Source organism: Gymnodraco acuticeps, unplaced genomic scaffold, assembly GCF_902827175.1.
Source record: "Gymnodraco acuticeps unplaced genomic scaffold, fGymAcu1.1, whole genome shotgun sequence".
NCBI lineage: Eukaryota > Metazoa > Chordata > Actinopteri > Perciformes > Bathydraconidae > Gymnodraco > Gymnodraco acuticeps.
The window spans coordinates 261,965-282,001 of record NW_022991956.1 but is presented as its reverse complement, the minus strand read 5'-3'; the positions used below and the strand labels follow the sequence as shown (position 1 = coordinate 282,001).

Here is a 20,037-nt window from a genome sequence, read left to right as displayed (position 1 = left end):
ACCAAAGCTGTTTGTCGGCATTGTTCAACTAAAATTGGTTACGCGGCTGGCAATACATCAAACTTGCACACTCTTTTGAAAAGGCATCACCCGAACGTGAATATCACCGGTACCAAAAGAAAAAAGACTGAAGTGCAAACCCAACTCCAGCTAGCATTTAAGCCTCCACTTCTTCAGACCGAGCCAAAGCTATTACAAACGCCAACTATCCTTATGTTGCAATGTTAGCAAAGCGCTACCTGGCTGTATCTGCTACCTCTGTCCCTAGCGAGAGGGTGTTCTCCACAGCAGGAGACATTGTTAGTGCCAGCAGATCTGCCCTTTCGGCAAGCAATGTGGACAAGTTCATTTTTCTTTAAAAAAACATGAAAATACAATGACAAGCAAGTCCTAATGTCAAACTGGCTGCTTAGGTGCTAGTACAGTACAGTTCAAATACAGATTATTTCAGTTCATCGAAATGCTGCACCTTAATGTTCATTTTATTATATTTTGTATTTATTTGAGTGAATATTACAGTTTAATAATAATTAAAAACCCCAAACTAATAGTTTATGTTTTGTGAGTACTAGTACAGTAAAGTTCAAATACAGATTATTTCAGTTCATCGAAATGCTGCACCTTAATGTTTATTTTATTATATTTTGTATTTATTTGAGTGAATACATTATTCACAGTTTAATAATAATAATAAAAAAATATATATATATGTTTTGTTTTGTGAAAAAAAATTCTGCTGTACCGAAAACGTACCGAACCGAACCGTGACCAAAAAACCGAGGTACGTACCGAACCGAAATGTTTGTGAACCGTTACACCCCTAGTAAGCACGCAACAAGGATTTCAATGTCTGGTGAAACCTTTCCAAGGCACCCTGGCTTTGAGCGTGGTAAGCTGTTGACTGGTTCTTCTTAATCTTCAAAAGCTTCAACACCTGAGCAAACATGTGAGATGAAAAATTGGAGCCTTGATCACTCTGGACGACCTTAGGAATACCAAATATTGAAATAAACTGTGACAAAGCCTTAACCACAGCCTTAGTTGTAATCGACCTCAAAGGATAAGCCGCTGGATACCTAGTGGTTTGACACATCACAGTCAGCAGATATTTGCAACCAGACTTTGAACACGGTAAAGGGCCCACACAATCCACAATGAGATGTGTAAACGGTTCACTTACCACTTGTATCGGCTGTAGTGGTGCTGGTTTGATCTTCTGGTTTGGTTTCTCTGTTAGCTGACACACATGACATGTTCTAATATACTGCGACACATCTCTCTTTAGACGTGGCCAAAAGTAGTGTCTCAGGATGTTCAAATATGTTTTCCGAACCCCAAAGTGTCCACACTCATCATGTGCGACTTTTAGGACCAGAGGACGAAACTTAGTTGGCACCACCAGCTGGAAAACCTCAGTTCCCCCACCATCAACAGCCACAGGAACCCATCTTCTAAACAACAAGTGATTATGCAACATGTATCCACTTGAAGTATTTTCCCCCTGTGCAACTGGCGCAACACAGTCAAAAAGGTCTTTCAACGAAGAATCCTGACGTTGCTCCTCTCCCACCTCATGGTGTGTAAGTAATACCGAAAACTCAGACAAAGATGGAACCTCCACTGTGTCAGTTGACTTTCCATCTGGTAGCAAGTCATGATCCCTTTTCGCCCTAGCACGTGTGATCACACACACGAGGCCGTGACGTCTGGCATCACTGTAGAGCACTTCTCAGATCCTGACTCAATCAGACCACCAGTGACTAACAACACAGAGGGAACATCAGCCCAGACTCTACCACCTGCCAAACCGTTACCCAGAATGAAATGTATCCCCTTGATTGGAAAAGCTGGGCGTACACCAATAGCTACCTCCCCTTTAACAAGGTCACAGTCAAGATACATCTTATGAACAGGAACAGGGAAAACCGTTAATCCCATCCCCCGACTCCGAACCGTGTCACCAGTGTCACTTTCCTCAGACAAAGGCAGAACAGAGTCAACGATAAAGGAGTCAAATGCACCGGTATCCCTCAATTTTAATTGGAACTCTGACATTGCTACCTACCAATGACACCAAGCCCTCTCTTATAAAAGGATCATAGGACGCCAAAACCTCTGATCCCCATAAGTGGTCCGTAAGCACCTCGTTAACACAGCAGCTTTTCACAGGAACAGCTAATGCAACTGGTTTACCCACAAATCTTCCTCCCTTGGATTTTGCTCTAAGCGCCGGACATTCTGGTTTCCAATGGCCTTTCTCACGACAATAGTTACAAGTATCCTCAGATGTTTCCCAAGCCACTTTCTTTGGATCCATCCCCAATGAACCAACATCAACAGCCCTTCTACTTCCTTCAAAAACGGGTAGAGCTCCAGCGCGCCCTCCGAACCTGCCCTTATGAAGTAACACAAACTCATCCGCTGCCACCGCAGCTTCGGACACCGAAGTAACCCTGTGTTCTATTATATAAGTAGCAATGTTGTCAGGAAGAATGTTTTTGAACTGTTCCAAAATCATGAGTTCACCCAAATTGTCAAAATAAGTGATGTCCAGAGCAGCTAACCAACGTTTAAAATGAACCGACAAATCCCTCGCCATTTCCACATATGTTTGACCCTGTTTTTTCTCCAAGGACCTAAAACGCTGTCGATAAGCCTCAGGAACGAGTTAATATGCTCTAAGCACCGCCAATTTTATTTTAACATAGCTAGAGCTATCCTCCAGACATAACGCGGAATATTCAAACTGTGCTCTTCCTGTGAGCACACACTGAAGCATCAGGGCACAGTCTGCATCCAGCCAATCCCTAGCCTTAGCTACCCGTTCAAAAAAAAAGTGTCAGGATCACTTTCATTAAATTGCGGTAACAAGCGCAAGTTGTTAGCATCGAACCGATGATGGGACCTGTTCACCGTGCCGCTCACCCAACGCCGCACCATCTCTGACCATAGAAAGACGTTGTCCTTCCATATCGAGTTTGGCTCTCTCAGTCTCCTGCCGCATCCGCTCCACTGCAATTTCCTTTTCAACCTCCATCTCATGCCTCATTTTGTCATGATTCAGCTGCAACAATAACATCTCCTTCTGCTGCTCAAAGGACAGTGAACTAGCCTGCAACAGTGGTTTTAACAACACACCTCTTTTCTCTGCCGGAAACACTCCCGTTTCACCTAATGCCGTCACAATAGAGTCTTTTATAGTGCTTTTTAGCCTCTTATCGCCGACGATTTCAACCGAGAAATGTTCAGCAATAACGAGCAGCTGCTCCATTGAGAAATTGTCAAGGGCTTCCTGAGATGGAGCCCTGATAAATGCGTCTACATCCGCCATACTATCACACAACACCGGAGCTTACACTGAGACGAAAAGCAAAAATAAATGATTGGAGTTCCCCCACTAACTGCGGCACCCACTAACTAATCTCCTCCCTAGTCTTCATGTAGTTACTTGCGGCGGGTACTTATGCACTGAAGACCGCTGGCCCAGCAAAGCGACTAGCAAGCTAGCAACAATACTGCGACCACGGCCTTGCCCCCAAGCCGAGGCTTCAGCCACTTTCACCACAACATTAAACACCCTGCCCAACGATCCCAAGGGAACCGTCGCTATAACCTACCAGGGGAAACGCCGCACAAATAATGAACTAACTCCCAACACCAGCTTACCTTACCGGAATGGACGAGCCCCCAGCTGTCATGGCTTGGCTCTCAGCCACAACAAACGCGCGACAGAAACGAGAGCGTGAATAGAAAAAAAAAGAGTTTATTTGGCTGCCGCTGAAGGACACAAACAGGCGAAACAAGAGGTCAGCTGGTCGTGACTGCTCTTCACGTTGCGTCCTCCTGCCAGAGAGAGAGAGAGAGAGCGAGATCCGGTCCAGTCCTTTATCCAGCTAGCTCCAGCCGCCAGGTGTCCTCAATTCCCGTGAGCACACACATGCCCCTTTCACACCAGCGCTTTTTCAGCTCCGGCTCGGAGCTGGAGCCTGAAAAGCGCCGGTTTTTCCTGTTCACACCGCAGCGGCGCCGGCTCTTAGCTCCGGAATCGGGTTTACTTCCAGCTCCAAAAAATTGTCGGTCTAGAGCAGAGGTGCCCAGTACGTCGACCGCGGGCGACCGGTCGACCGCGGGGGTGATGCTGGTAGATCGCGAGTCATTCATAAAAAAAAAAATCCTGTTCCGTTAAAATAGACAAAACAGGTTTTGATCCCTCCTCCCTTGGCCTCCCTGCCACTTAATTCAGGAGTTTACTTGATTGACAGAAAAAGCGACCTATCGCTTTCCAGTCTGTTAACCCAGAATGCAAAGCGATACAAAATAAGTCAAGTGCCGGGAAAACTCAAATTAAGTTAAAGAGACAAACAAGAGACAAACAACAAAATGAGTGCGGGACCGAGCAAGAAGCTAAAGACAAACCACTTCCACCCAGAATGGGAGGAAGAATATTTGTTTGTGATGTCACATTCAAAGGTTATTTGCCTTATTTGTAAAGCAAGCGTCGCTCTGCCAAAGAAAGGTAACGTGGAGAGGCATTATCGGAGTGTTCACAAGGCATAGCAGCGACTTCCCTCCGAGTAGCGAGTTGAGAAAGAGAAAGGTCATGTATTATTGCTACACAAATATTATCTCGCAATCTTAGTGTCGCCAACTCGTTTCTAACATGCAAAAAGACAAACAAATGTCGGTGTATTTTCGATCTTTCCAATCAAGACGAGATCTCTCTCTCCCGTCTGTGCGCGAGGGGGGGGGCAGTTTACACACACGCGGCTGCTACAAGCAGCAACACACGGAGATGGCGGAGAGAAGCGCTCCAAGGTGTGGTTAAATGTTACCCGTCTTGAGGTGGACAATGCTCCTTGCCAAGAGAGTTCAGCATGTGAGGGCGGTAACACGAGCAATGTGTCAAACATTTAGCAAAAGTGCACCACATTCAGACGGAGGAATGCACCGGGTTCGACTGTCTTTCTAGCAGCTCTGCAGCCCCATCCACGAGTAACGTTTCCACGTCAGGTGTTATGTATGCTAGCTGTACTGTTCTCACTAGATGTTCCTGGAATCTAGCTATTCAGTCAGCATAAACATGAACTTCGAATAATTCCAGGAGAACGGGATTCTGAATTGGAGATTACTGAAGCTCTTGAATATTCTTATATTCTTTATTGTAAAAAGACAATGCGCTTAACGAGTCTCCAGAAGATGGATGATAGGAGACTCGTTAAGCGCATTGTCTGTAAGTAAATATGTTAGTCGAAACTATATTAATGTAGAACGGTGTTTATTTCATAATTTGATCGTATTTCTTACCTTTTATTATGCAATGTTAAACTGCATCTGCACCACTAGGCCTAAGCTAACGCCTCATGTCAATGACAATGTAACAGTAATCGGCTAGCGTATTAGCTCGTTGTTAGCTTAGCCTCTTTAGCATATTAGCTCGTTGTTAGCTTAGCCTCTTTAGCATATTAGCATTTAGCTAAACTCTTGTTTTCTCTTCAGTTATAACATAGATTTGTTAGCCTTCTAAGTTGTCTAACTAGTCTAGCATGACTATAGCATGGTAATTTATGTTGTGTTTCCGTATACCTGTCATGTATACTTATCCCATTGCAACTGTAAAACAATGTATTTTTCTTGTGTGTTACAGTTTTACAATAAAGAATATAAAAATATTCAAGAGCTTCAGTAATCTCCAATTCAGAATCCCGTTCTCCTGGAATTATTCGAAGTTCATGTTTATGCTGACTGAATAGCTAGATTCCAGGAACATCTAGTGAGAACAGTACAGCAGCAACACACGCAGTTAACTCAATGATTCAAACATGGGTTAATGATTATAGGAAACTGAGTTACTCTTTATTTTGTTAAAGTTTCAGCTATTCTGTTCACAGTTCTGTCATCAGATTATTTAATACGATTTGTTAAAACATTGTTGTTTCTTTTGATGTGAAATATTATTTATTTAATTTAAATAAAAAGCGATGTTAGTTTTGTTCACAATTTGTTAATTTAATAATATATGTACTTTTGAATCAAGTATTCATCTTTATTGTCTTATAGTTTCCACATGCCTAAAACAACCTCAAGCTAAATCTAAAAGTTGATGGCTAAACAAGAGGGTTTGAGAAATTGTGCAAGGCATGCAGTAATAGTCTGAATAGTCGATTAGTCGTTTCATTAATCGATAGATTAATCGATTATCAAATTAGTCGTTTGTTGCAGCCCTATTATCCCATGTATAAATAAAACGTGTTATTCAGCAACCCTTGCAATTTGGGATTTTATTTTTGGTTGGTAGACCTCGGTGAGCTGGTCATTTCAAAAGTAGCTCACCAGCCCAAAAAGTGTGGGCACCCCTGGTCTAGAGGCAAGAGCTTCGGAGCTAAGAGGTGGCGTCGCTTACGTCTCTCTTACGTCGAGGCGTGCAGGAAACTACACCCACCTCCCCTGAACATGGGTCGACTGTCATGCCTGCCTACAAGCAGTAGTGCTTATAAACACACTTTATAAAGTCAGGCAACACTAACCAGGCTTCGTGTGATTCTGTTTATTTGTACCTTACTTTGACCATCCGTTCACTGTTATTGATCATTGTGGAGAGAGGCAGACGTTTTGTATTATATTATAGCAGCTATCGGATGGAATCAATACATGGGCTGCACAGGTTGTCGTGTCCGACTATCACAAGTAGAATCATAATAAAAATACACCGGTAAAATGTGCCTGTAGAAAACGGTTTATGCCACAATAGGATAGCAATAGCAAGTAGTCAGTTTAGCTTCGGTTGCTATGCTAACATCACCCATTTTATACCAGAGAAACTTTCATAACAGCGTTGTGATACCAAACAGCATCAATTCAGACTGACACACATTCACTTAGGCTAAGGGGAACTGGGGATATGTATCAGCTGCTTGTGTGAGTCGGACAGTGAATACTTTAGAGCGGCCGCAGCAGTGTGAGCTAACCGGGAGCTAACCGGGAGCTAACGGAGGAGAATAAACTCCCGTGGAAGAGCAGCCAACACAACATCGGTAAATGCTGCAGAAACACATTAATAAACAATGAACACGGCACTCTGGAGCAAAGTATACGGTTGGAGAAGTCGTTATTCAATTTAATCTGGCTTCGTGTGATTAAAAGCAACACGATCATCGACCCGACGCAGTTCCCCGTTGTTGTTGTTGTGAGCGCCGTAATGCCGTTGGGGAGCAAATCAGCGATGTAAACGGTGACGTCATGAAGCAGCAGCGGCAGCACCAGTCGGGTGCTGGGCGGTGTGAACAGAGCGGGAGCAGAAAAGGGAACCCGGAGCTGAACCAGAAAAGCTCCCACTCGGAGCTAGAAAGGGAAAAGCGCTGGTGTGAAAGCCGCAACAGAGGGAGAGTCATTAAAGGGCCACACACACGCATACCCACCACCAGAGATAGTGAGGCAGGGGTCACAGATGCTGATATGCTTTATTGGGTGATTAAGACTGTCTTCTATTATCTTACGTAAACTTCTTTCTCCCTGAAAGAAACCCCCCAAAACCAACGGATGGGGCAGCGTCCATGACTGTGTTGAAGCTTGAAACTGCGGTACTTACTGAGCATTGTGACGGGTAGTAGTTACCCGAACTGCATAACTCCATGCTGTAACACGTTACACCCGACGCTGCCTGACTCACTTTAACCCTGAACTAAAGGCAGCGATGCATATACGAACATCTCGTGAATGTGTTGCAAACTGCCTCTTGCCAGCGCTACCCTGACGCCTATTTTAGAGGTGAGGCGTGGGGAAAAGAGGCGAGAGCCTGGGCTGTGCAATGAACCTGCTAGCCGCCTATGACTGGCTATTGAGCCGGGAGGAGAAGTAGCTTCAATGGGATGTAGCTTAAGCCCTGCCTGCCTGCAAGAGGGGTTGTGGTTGAAGCCAGAAGTGGGTGAAGCTTTGCATGCATGAGGGCCCGTTCCGCGTGAAGGCCGGAAGCGCCGCATTTGAGCGGCCCTGATGCCAGTGATGCCCTCTCGAGAGACTGAAGACGTGCGTCAATTGTTTGCGTGAAGTAGCCCATTTCCATTAGCCGGAGGAACTTCCATGGAGCCCGATTTCCTTGTCTTTTCCTCCCGCGTCCAGGTTTGCGGGGCGGCCGGCTGGAACCGCTAGCCGACTGGGGGACGCCGCCTGTAGCTTAATCCGCAAGACTGCGGAGCTGATGAATAATGCCTGGAGCTGGGACGAAGCCCTGCTGCTGCTTGCGTATTGTCACCTGGAATGACAGCTGACAAGAGGGAAGAGCAGATATAAAGGGATTAGCAGGTGCAACGATAGGCTTGTGAGAATGGAGAGAGGAGTGATTGGTTAGCTGGGGAGTGACGCCCCCGATCACTTAATGAGGGAGGATAGGGTAGAGAAGTGACGTGTAATATGAATGAAGAGCTTGGTCTTCCTGCTTGAACTTGCGCTAAGCTTCATTCAGCTGCACAAAAGGTTTTTCAATGGATTATTTTAGAATCAGGTGTACTTAATAACATACTAAAAGTCTACCAGAATCTGCCCACTACAAAGGTCTAATTTTCAAGATGGCGTCCAAGATGGCCGAAAAAAATCCCTTAAACCCTAACCCCGAAACACAACAATATTCACGAAACTGTGTCTCAGGGCTTCTTAACATTTAACAACCTATTAATGTGTCATACCCACTTAACGGGAAGAAACTTAGCTAACTGACGATATGAACAATTTTTACCTAAACAAAACACAAGTCTAACGCCAAGCGTCTGAATCAGCACTAAGCGAAAGAGTGCTAACGCACTTAGCACATAACTCACGGTAGCGATATTTTATACTTCATGCTATCTGCACGGACTAGATATCATATGAAAGCTGAGATTCCACAGATTCCAATGGTATAAGTATCATCACTTGTTTTGCATCAATCTTGATACAGGGTACTTATTATATGTTATAGTTTGGATTCCTAAAGATTTGTGTCTACTATCCCATCATTCAAGGGTGGTTTTCACTATAAGTAATGTTTTTTCTTTTTAGACGGAAACTATAATTTACATTTTTTTACTATGTTCAATCTGAATTTACTTTAAAATAAAAACATCTATATTGATTCTGACTTTTCTACATCCAACTCACAGGTGTATCATTACTTTGAGAAAAAAGATTATTCATTTACCCCTTTTAGAAGTGAAGATATAGTCATTTGTTCTGGGCATGTAATCTTCGAGCCTGAGGCCTGAAAAACAGGCTCAGGGTTTTAAAATACCCTAACTCATCCTAATTGTTTGTCTAAATGTATGTTTTGAGGGCATAGAAATCCATTGGTCTTGTCCAAATTACAATTATTTGATTTTGGAGCAGAAACGCATTTGCACAGGTCTGGATGGTCGATTCACCATTCGCAAGTTTCTGGAACGTTGGTTTTTTGCCAACACTATAGATCCTGGAAGTTGTATCACATCCATGCCATCGCGTTGATGTCATACACCTTAGGGACTTTGGGCTTGTCTGGATGAAAATGGAGGCCTCAATAGAGTGGTGCGATCATAAATCTCTCAATTAGATTTGTGATTTGACATTTTTAAAAGCAGGGTTCCATCCATCCATCCATCTTCTCCCGCTTATCCGTGGTCGGGTCGCGGGGGTAGCAGTTCCAGCAGAGAGCCCCAAACTTTCTTTTCCCTGGCGACATCAACCAGCTCTGACTGGGGGATCCCAAGGCGTTCCCAGGCCAGCGAAGAGATATAATCTCTCCACCTGGTCCTAGGTCTACCCCTTGGTCTCTTCCCAGCTGGACGTGCCTGGAACACCTCCCTAGGGAGGCGCCCAGGTGGCATCCTAACTAGGTGCCCGAACCACCTCAACTGGCTCCTTTCGACGCGAAGGAGGAGCGGTTCAACTCCGAGTCCCTCCCGGATGACCGAACTTCTCACCTTATCCCTAAGGGAGACACCAGCCACCCTGCGGAGAAAACCCATCTCGGCCGCTTGTATCCGCGATCTCGTTCTTTCGGTCATGACCCATCCTTCATGACCATAGGTGAGGGAAATTATCCGGCTGAACAAAACATGCATTTACAGGTTCGTTTTTCACAGATCTTGTTTTTTACAATATTCCAAAAGCCTATAGAGAAATCTATAGGTGTTACGGTGAGTGAAGCAAGCAGGACCCAAATGCAGATAACGCTGAAAAAAGCCTTTATTTCAAGGATAAAATAAAAATAACTTGGACAAAACAGAACTCTCACCGGTGAACTCATTCACAAACAAAAGACGAACCAACACTGAACACAGGACGAGACAAGACTAAATACAGGGAGGGGTAATCACCATAGGCGGAGTTTGACATTTGCGCTTGGGGGGGCAAACCTTTTTTACTGACGTCAATACACAGTCCCAACTATGCGTGGGGTGCTACGGATACAGTAGCAATAAAGCCAGCGCTCACCGCACTGAGTATGACTTTTCCATATACGAACACAACTCGTCCCGTCATGCACGCCTCATGCCCGCCGCACACACACACTCATATGGAAGGGGCGGTCTCTCCCCCCAACAACAGGGCATTACATAACTGTAAAACTTATCATAACTGTGCACATCTTATACTTATTTGATAACTACTATATCCCTTGGTTACTTGAACACGCTACAATATTATTAACCAGTGTCCTACTTAGTGCAGAAGTAGACACCTTAAACGTCCCAGAAATTGGACGTTTTAAAAATCGCCGCATAACCATTACTGCTAATTATTGTAATACAATAGCTGAATCACTTGTATGCAAAAAAAAAGCGAGGGAACTTGTGTCCTTAACCTCATACGTCACACACACACACGTCACAACATGCGACTGCTCAAAAATGAAATTATTTCAAACAAAACATGATATTATTCAGATTTGTATTGTAACAATCATTATATTACATCTATTAAAATATTGGAACAGTTTTAGACGTAGTAATGCTGTAACATATTTCAGCCGCAAAATCCGCCTATGGTAATCACGAGACGAGAAACAGCCGGGCAGGGGAGGAGAAACACAAGAGCCACAGGTGAACACAATCAGACAACTAGACACACCAGGGAAACTAACGACAGGGGAAAAACACAAGAAGAAGGACCAGACAATAAACAAGGAGGAAAACATGACAGGGAGAACCGAACAGCAAAATAAACCCAAACCAAGAACATACAAAACTAAAAACGTGACATATCAAGAGAATCCTGACAATAGGCTATTGTTGAGGGAACCCATGCGCAGCTTACTTCCGGGTCGGCCTACAACAATATGTCATCCCTGCACCACTCTATTGGTCGTCTCAGCATAGTACAGCAGAAGAAGTCTGGGCCTCCCCCAACCAAGGTTGTGTGTTGATGTTGTGACACCTTGATTGCAACCTTGACAATGTCCACGTCTGCATCCCATGATGCACTGATACAGTGCAGCCCTCCTTCTGCAGTTCCTCAGTCACAAGATTCATTTCTAGGCCTCTTACAGGATCAGGAGAGTAAATCATCCTTTCTTCCCACGAACAAAAGTTTGATACTAAAAGCCAAAGATGGTCATTTTAAAATGAAATAAGAACTGGAAAAAGCAGCGATTCTCAGCCGTTTTGCTGCCAAATAAGTGCAAAACGAATGACCCTAACCCTAAAGTAAATGTTAGCTAACAATCTGTACCAAGAGGATAACATGGCACAGATAAAAGTACATCATACTCTCAAGATGCTGTTTTAATTATATTTTGAGATGTTTAAATTCTAGTATACTTTCATTTCTACTTATGTGCAATGCCATGTTTGTTTTGTTCTTTTTTATGCTACTGCAACGCAAACATTTCCCAATTTGGGATCAATAAAGTTCCTCTTATCTTATCTTCATCTTAAGATCTCTCCAAGATTGAGATTTTACTGGCTGATGATGCAAGAAACTTGTTTCGGTCTTACCCAGTGCACCCAGAATACATGCAATCCACAGGATGTCCCCAATGAGAGCGGGAATGAAGAGCACAGCGGACACTTTGTTGCCGTATTTCTCCTGAAATGGATCCATGAGGGTCACGTAGTTCTTCGACCGCATAGGTTTGACAAAGAAGAGCCCACCTGGAGTCACACAAAGGGAAACGTTATGAGTATTGTCATACTGATATTTTGTACAAACTGTAAAGTCCACTGAGACAAATGTAACATTTGTGATATTGGGCTATATAAATAAACATTGATTGATTGATTGATTGAATGAAATTATTGTAAGGACATAATAAGGAAATATTGGACCTCACTCACCTATAATTAGACTCATGGAGAAAGCCAAGGGTGCGACGGCCCACACTAAGCCCTTCGTTGGATCGTAGACCATTTCAGCACTACCCAGAATATAGCCACCTCCCACCCAAGTGGCTGCAAAACATCAGGAATAATTACAAAACCAATTAAGTCAAAAGTAATTGAATCCACTGATTTGATAATACATGTTCCTGAATGATTAACCATTACAAACATTTAAAGCTGTGCTCAGTGAATATGCTAATCTATGATGAGTATAGACAGTGGTGGAGGAAGTACTCAGATTATTAAGTAAAAGTATTAATACTACATTTTTTAAATACTAACCCTAACCCAGTTACAAGTCAAAGTTCTCCATTCAAAATTGTACTTAGCATTGAAATATACTTTACGTACCAAAAGTAAAAGTACTGGTACTCACAACATAGCCATTTCAAGCAACAGATTATTTTTAAATGATTGTATAAAAAAGTGTGTTGTATTAATGTGTTTATCACTTCAGTGTTGCACTTAGTTAAGGTTGGTTTTAATTGAATGACTGTATACATTAGGTAGCTTAACCTATAATATGTGTGTTGATTTTTATATGAATAACCTTAAAACCATCAATCTGCAAAGTAACTAAATATGTTAAATACATTAAAGGTCCCCTATTACACTGTTTTTCATCAATATATTATAGGTCTCTGGGGGAAACTTCTGAAGCAATTGGAAACAGGACTGAGCTGGAGCTTTGATGGCAAACACTGGTGGTTTATTTGGAGTTACGGCCGGAGAATTGACAAGACAGGTGGTGTGTCACGAGTTGACACAGCGGTTGCCAAACCAATTCTGAAGAACTCTTTCTGTAGCTCGAGGTTTTAACTAGTTCAGAGTGTAATAATCAACATTCTTCATCAATGAGACAAACAATTATGGACCCTGAATCTAACAACAATGCGCCCAAGCTGCTCCTCCTTAAGAGAGATAGCAGCAATACCCAAGGCCGCGTAGACCTATGCCGTGGGAAAGGAGACAGTGAAGAGAGAAAACGATGAACTGGGTCGACGGTTGAATACCTAAGCAAATTATTCCCTAACAGGTCTCAGATATAATCAAAACATGTCTCTGATCATTGCAGCATTACCCATAATCCCCTCTGTTTCAGCCCTGTTTCAAAAGTGCTGATTCTCTGTCTGTTACTTTAGATGAAAATAAGGAGCCCCTCCCCACGCCCCTCTGAGAGACATTTGGTTACAAAGATATCAATGGTGCTCTAAGAGGAGATTCAGGTGATAAGGGGGGGGGGGGGGTTACCTTGGTTGCTGATTGGCTAATGGTTACACAAGCCGCAAAAAACATTATGACATCATAAAGTGGCCAAAATCTGATCAGCTCATTTTCAGACAGGTTTTTATAGAAATGGATCAAAAAGAGAGAGAATCTTTGTTCCTGAAACTTTCAGAGTCTCTTTCCACAGAGGGGACACATGTTGATGTAGAAGAGACATGAAGAAGAGAGGACACATGTTGATGTAGAAGAGACATGAAGAAGAGGGGACACATGTTGATGTAGAAGAGACATGAAGAAGAGGGGACACATGTTGATGTAGAAGAGACATGAAGAAGAGGGGACACGTGTTGATGTAGAAGAGACATGAAGAAGAGGGGACACATGTTGATGTAGAAGAGACATGAAGAAGAGGGGACACATGTTGATGTAGAAGAGACATGAAGAAGAGGGGACACCTGTTGATGTAGAAGAGACATGAAGAAGAGGGGACACATGTTGATTTAGAAGAGACATGAAGAAGAGGGGACACATGTTGATGTAGAAGAGACATGAAGAAGAGGGGACACATGTTGATGTAGAAGAGACATGAAGAAGAGGGGACACATGTTGATGTAGAAGAGACATGAAGAAGAGGGGACACATGTTGATGTAGAAGAGACATGAAGAAGAGGGGACACATGTTGATGTAGAAGAGACATGAAGAAGAGGGGACACATGGTGATGAAGAAGAGACATGAAGAAGAGGGGACACATGTTGATGTAGAAGAGACATGAAGAAGAGGGGACACATGTTGATGTAGAAGAGACATGAAGAAGAGGGGACACATGGTGATGAAGAAGAGACATGAGGAAGAGGGGACACATGTTGATGTAGAAGAGACATGAAGAAGAGGGGACACATGTTGATGTAGAAGAGACATGAAGAAGAGGGGACACATGTTGATGTAGAAGAGACATGAAGAAGAGGGGACACATGTTGATGTAGAAGAGACATGAAGAAGAGGGGACACATGTTGATGTAGAAGAGACATGGAGAAGAGGGGACACATGTTGATGTAGAAGAGACATGGAGAAGAGGGGACACATGTTGATGTAGAAGAGACATGAAGAAGAGGGGACACATGTTGATGTAGAAGAGACATGGAGAAGAGGGGACACATGTTGATGTAGAAGAGACATGCAGAAGAGGGGACACATGTTGATGTAGAAGAGACATGAAGAAGAGGGGACACATGTTGATTTAGAAGAGACATGAAGAAGAGGGGACACATGTTGATTTAGAAGAGACATGAAGAAGAGGGGACACATGTTGATGTAGAAGAGACATGAAGAAGAGGGGACACATGTTGATGTAGAAGAGACATGGAGAAGAGGGGACACATGTTGATGTAGAAGAGACATGAAGAAGAGGGGACACATGTTGATGTAGAAGAGACATGGAGAAGAGGGGACACATGTTGATGTAGAAGAGACATGGAGAAGAGGGGACACATGTTGATGTAGAAGAGACATGAAGAAGAGGGGACACATGTTGATGTAGAAGAGACATGAAGAAGAGGGGACACATGTTGATGTAGAAGAGACATGAAGAAGAGGGGACACATGTTGATGTAGAAGAGACATGGAGAAGAGGGGACACATGTTGATGTAGAAGAGACATGGAGAAGAGGGGACACATGTTGATGTAGAAGAGACACGAAGAAGAAGGGACACATGTTGATGAAGAAGAGACATGAAGAAGAGGGGACACATGTTGATGTAGAAGAGACATGAAGAAGTGGATTTAGCATAATAGGTGACCCTTTAAGTGAAGTAGTGTAGTGAGTTTTTTTACATTACTTGAGTATGTACTTAGTAACATTACACCACTAATTATAAGTGGTTATTTTTACCTGTCATTGTGAAGATGCTGACACCGATATTTAGGTTCCTCCCTCCAACCATTGCAACTTCACTGCGGTTCCCGGAGCATTTCTTCTCCTCGCGTTTGGACTTCCTGGACGCCCAGATGCCTGTGCCCAGTACGATGATGTAAAACACTCCTATGGACACGAGTCCTGGCCAATTTACCGCCATCCTCAGTGACTGCGGGGAAAGGACTGTCAGGATTTGGGGAAACCTGGCAGGACCATGAGAGTTTTCAGAACTGTTAGACTAGAAAATGACCTCCCAAGTGATTTTGACTGTATGACAATAACAGTGCTATCTAAGTATTGGCAGTATTAGCTGTTGCTGTTAGGGCTGTGCAATTAATCGTATTTTAATCGCGATTACGATTATGGCTTGCGACGATTAGGTAAACAGCATAATTGACAAAATACGATTATTTTGCTGGGTGCGCTTCGCCCCTCCCTAAAAGCCCACTCGGCCACGTGGGAGTGACATGTGTTGTGAGTGTTCAGCGCGAGCGAAGATGTCAGAACAAGAGCAGCAACTCGTTAAAAAGAAGGGTACAGCTATTTCCACTATTTGCAAGTACTTTGCCATTACATTCCACATCGCTAAAGATATGTGCCCAGTTAGCACTGTTAGCAACCAGGGCTTTAAGCAACTTGTCAACACGTTGGACAAGCGTTACGCGATGCCGTCTCGGTATTATTTCAGCAGGTCTGCGCTGCCTGCACTGTATGACAAATGCCGTGGGGAAGTTGAGAGAGATGTGGCTTCAGCTGACTACTTTGCGACCACAACGGACCTATGGTCTAGCCCAGGGGTGCCCAACCAGTCGATCGCGAGATGTGTCTAAAAATAGAACAACAATATTCTGTTTTATCGTTAATGTCCTGTAACATAATCTTCCTGTGCCAGAATAATGCACTTGAACGCATCAAAGCTTTGTGATTGGTCGGCGTCACCCCTGTATCGGGGCGTGGCTGAGGGTCTTCAGTACAGGTGGCAATATCGTCACCTGCCTGCGCTCATCTCTGAAACCAGACCATGTAAACAGGCTGGTGTTTCTTGCAAAACATCTTTAAGAGATGACACGAGCAGCCCTACCAGCATTTGCCATGGTGGCCTACATTTTTTTTATTTGGTCTTAAATTGTAGTTCAACATTTATTTCCTGTTACTTCTGGACCATGACGGTTGGCCAGCCTTCAACGTTTAACTGAGTGGAATATGTTTTACCAAAACGTTGGCTATATGTTAAGGAGTTTTCAGTAGGTGCACTGCAACATATTGGATTTAATTTATTTTGGTCTAATTTATTTTTATTTATCATATTAATAATATATGTTTAGTATGGTTTTGGAAGTGCGCTCCAACATATTTGTTGATCTTGTTTATTGGTAAAATATTATTTGTTTTAAAGTTCAATAAATGGTCAATGAATAATCGTCAAAATAATCGTGATATCAATTATTGACCCAAATAATCGTGATTATGATTTTTGCCATAATCGCACAGCCCTAGTTGCTGTATTGTTGAGGTAAATAGGCCACACATTGTATTGTGCATGAGTAGATAAATACTTCCTTCTTCGTTTTAGGATATAGAAACCTTCTGGGACTTTTATTTAGAAAATCAAACCTTATCCTTAGCTTTCTGAAAATGTACAACTACTCTATGGAGGTTTTATTTTGAATAAAAAGGACTCATCTTTAACTATTGGACACAAAGTTGGCTAACAATAAAGATACATATTTTATGAATAAATTATTAAACTGTACTGAAAATGTGTTTGTTCAGTTGCTCTCCTTCACACGCCACCAGATAAACAGCAGTTATTTCAGACAGCTTGGTATCATGCCAGGTTTCTATTTTCAGTTGTTTCGTTGTGCTTTTTACTGAAAATATGTAATGTAAAAACATGGGGGAAAACGTTGTAACCCTCCTATAAGTTATTCAATTCTTGTTGAGTCTTTGGAGATTTACAGCAGTAAATATAGAGTAGATTTTCTGATTAGTTTGAAGTATATCTCCAAAACTAAAAACACAGCTGTTGAATGTTCATTTGCATTTCTTCTCCTTGGACTTATTGGTATTAGGGATGGGAATTTGAAAGCAAATGTATATTCGAATATTCGACCCCCAAAAAAACGGTTAACCGATTAACCGAAATGTACATATCCTATAAAAAAAAAAAAAATTGGGAAAAATGTTGACAAAAAAAATATATAAATACATGTTCAAATAAGTAAAGAAACCAAGTCGAATTGGTCAAATGTATTGAACTGGTGATCACAGTTTGAACAGTTGACAACTATACGCCTACAGCTTTCATGCTCAAAACATAACTTGGTTTTTAAATGAAAGAGGGATCATACACGAACAACATAACGGGTTAGGGTAACGTAACCCGATTACAACGGAGATCAACAACCTATAACAGGGCCTATGCACAGAATGCAGCTATTCAATACTCATTCTTGTTTAAGAATATGAGCATGACTACTCACTCAGGGGAGAGGCGGGTGCGGAGGCGATTCACAATCAGGCCAGCTGTAGAGAAGACCCTCTCAGCTGGAATTTGGGCATAAGATGAGGTTTGAGTCTGCGTGATCTGCGTGTAGGGAGGGGGAATATCGGGGAGTTTTCCCGGTGGGCCGGTACCGAAGTGGGACACAGAAAGTCCGGTCGGACATATTAGCTAGAACTAGCTAGATCTAATGGATTTGGACATACACGCGAGTGAAGTATAACCGGACGCGAGAGAGAGATCAGCACCTGCAGCTCTGCCCGCTGTGAGACTGCGGTCAACTCAGCCGTCTCTCAAATTTGCTTGGTCAAATGAGCAGTTCTTCATTTTGAGTGCGCGATTTATAGCACCTTTACGGTAATCGCTGAGAAGCCGCACTAACGCTATGCGTGTTTTTTCTGCTTCTGTTTCTGTTTGACTGCTACCAACAATAAAATGAAGTACTTGTACTGTCTTTTTTCTGAGTAATACTCTCAAATTCCCCTCCTGAGAACAAAATCATGCCACTTCTGCTATATTTGATGAGATAAAATGATTTTTAGCCATACATTCTTAATAAAAGTGATACTGTTGGACTCAGTAGCCTACTTGTTAGACTACTACCAAAAGTACAATCAAGTACTTTTACTGTGTGCTTTTTGAGTAATACCCTGTCAAACTCCCCTCCAGAGTACAATAATGTATGTTTTCTGCCATCTTTGATGAGAGATAAAATAATGTTTTGCCATAAGTTCTCAGTGAAAGTGGTACTGCTGGACAGAGTACTACTTGGAGTACGACCACAAGTACAATCAAGTACTTCTATCGTGTACTTTTTGAGTAATACCCTGTCAAACTCCCCTCCATAGTATAATAATGTATGTTTTCTGCCATCTTTGATGAGAGATAAAATCATTTTTTGCCATAAGTTCTCAGTGAAAGTGGTACTGCTGGACAGAGTACTACTTGGAGTACGACCACAAGTACAATCAAGTACTTCTATCGTGTACTTTTTGAGTAATACCCTGTCAAACTCCCCTCCATAGTATAATAATGTATGTTTTCTGCCGTCTTTGATGAGAGATAAAATTATTTTTTGCCATAAGTTCTCAGTGAAAGTGGTACTGCTGGACAGAGTACTACTTGGAGTACGACCACAAGTACAATCAAGTACTTCTATCGTGTACTTTTTGAGTAATACCCTGTCAAACTCCCCTCCAGAGTACAATAATGTATGTTTTCTGCCATCTTTGATGAGAGATAAAATGATTTGTTTGCCATAAGTTCTCAGTTACCTCATTCACACCAACGGTGATTCAGGGCCGGTTCGGAGCTGGAGCTTGAAAAGCACCGGGTTTTCCTCTTCACACCGCAACGGAGCAGCCTCTTAGCTCCGGAATCCGGTTCGTTTCAAGCACCAAAAAATTGTCCGGCCAGAGCAAAAGCACCACATACAGAGGCAGAGACAGATCAACTCCTGAACAACAACAAAAAGCCCGCGTTTTATCCAGTTTGTACACAACGATGGAGAAACTTAACAAGAGTTTCAGTGTTTCTGCCATGACTGTAGGCTATATATAAGGTTTCTGCTCATGGGGAAGCAACGTGTCTGCGTGTTAAGGTGGAACCTGAGCATTCACGTTGATCACCTCTCATTATAACTCATTATAAATCTATAAAACTATAAATATTAAACTTTACTTCACGTGTTCATTTGAGAACAGCTGTTACATACCTGGGTGAAGGTTACAGTTCATTTAAATGAAAGATACAACGTTACTCCACACTCATGGTTCAGTCCACCTTAAGAAATAAGACCGACCTCGGAAGCAGTTGTGTTTAAAAAAAACCTTTATTGACACGAGTACACTTTTTTATAAGAATATAACTAAACCACAGAAATGACTCTGGAAAAGCTGCAGATAGAGCCATAAGAAATGAATGCAACTGATTTCATCCGCGCGGTTTGGCTTTATGAAGCAGGCACGGTTACGTCATGACGCAAACGATGACGCAACGACGCATTACCAGTCGGACTCTGGGCGGTGTGAAAAGAGCCAGAGCTAAACCGAAGAACTGGTAATGA

General features: G+C 42.7%; 1 protein-coding gene across 1 annotated transcript in view; it reads right to left on the bottom strand.

Moving 5' to 3' along the window:
- The window catches only part of LOC117535971 (high-affinity choline transporter 1-like), a 48,767-nt gene extending 29,426 nt beyond the window's left edge, over positions 1-19,341 (bottom strand). The window contains exons 1-4 of the mRNA XM_034200659.1: positions 19,247-19,341; positions 15,446-15,672; positions 12,282-12,395; positions 11,943-12,098 (exon numbers count right to left, since the gene is read on the bottom strand). Coding sequence (XP_034056550.1) covers positions 11,943-12,098; positions 12,282-12,395; positions 15,446-15,672; positions 19,247-19,251 — 502 coding nt within the window. The 5' untranslated portion in view covers positions 19,252-19,341. The remainder of the gene's footprint in view (positions 1-11,942; positions 12,099-12,281; positions 12,396-15,445; positions 15,673-19,246) is intronic.
- Positions 19,342-20,037: the final 696 nt, after the last annotated feature.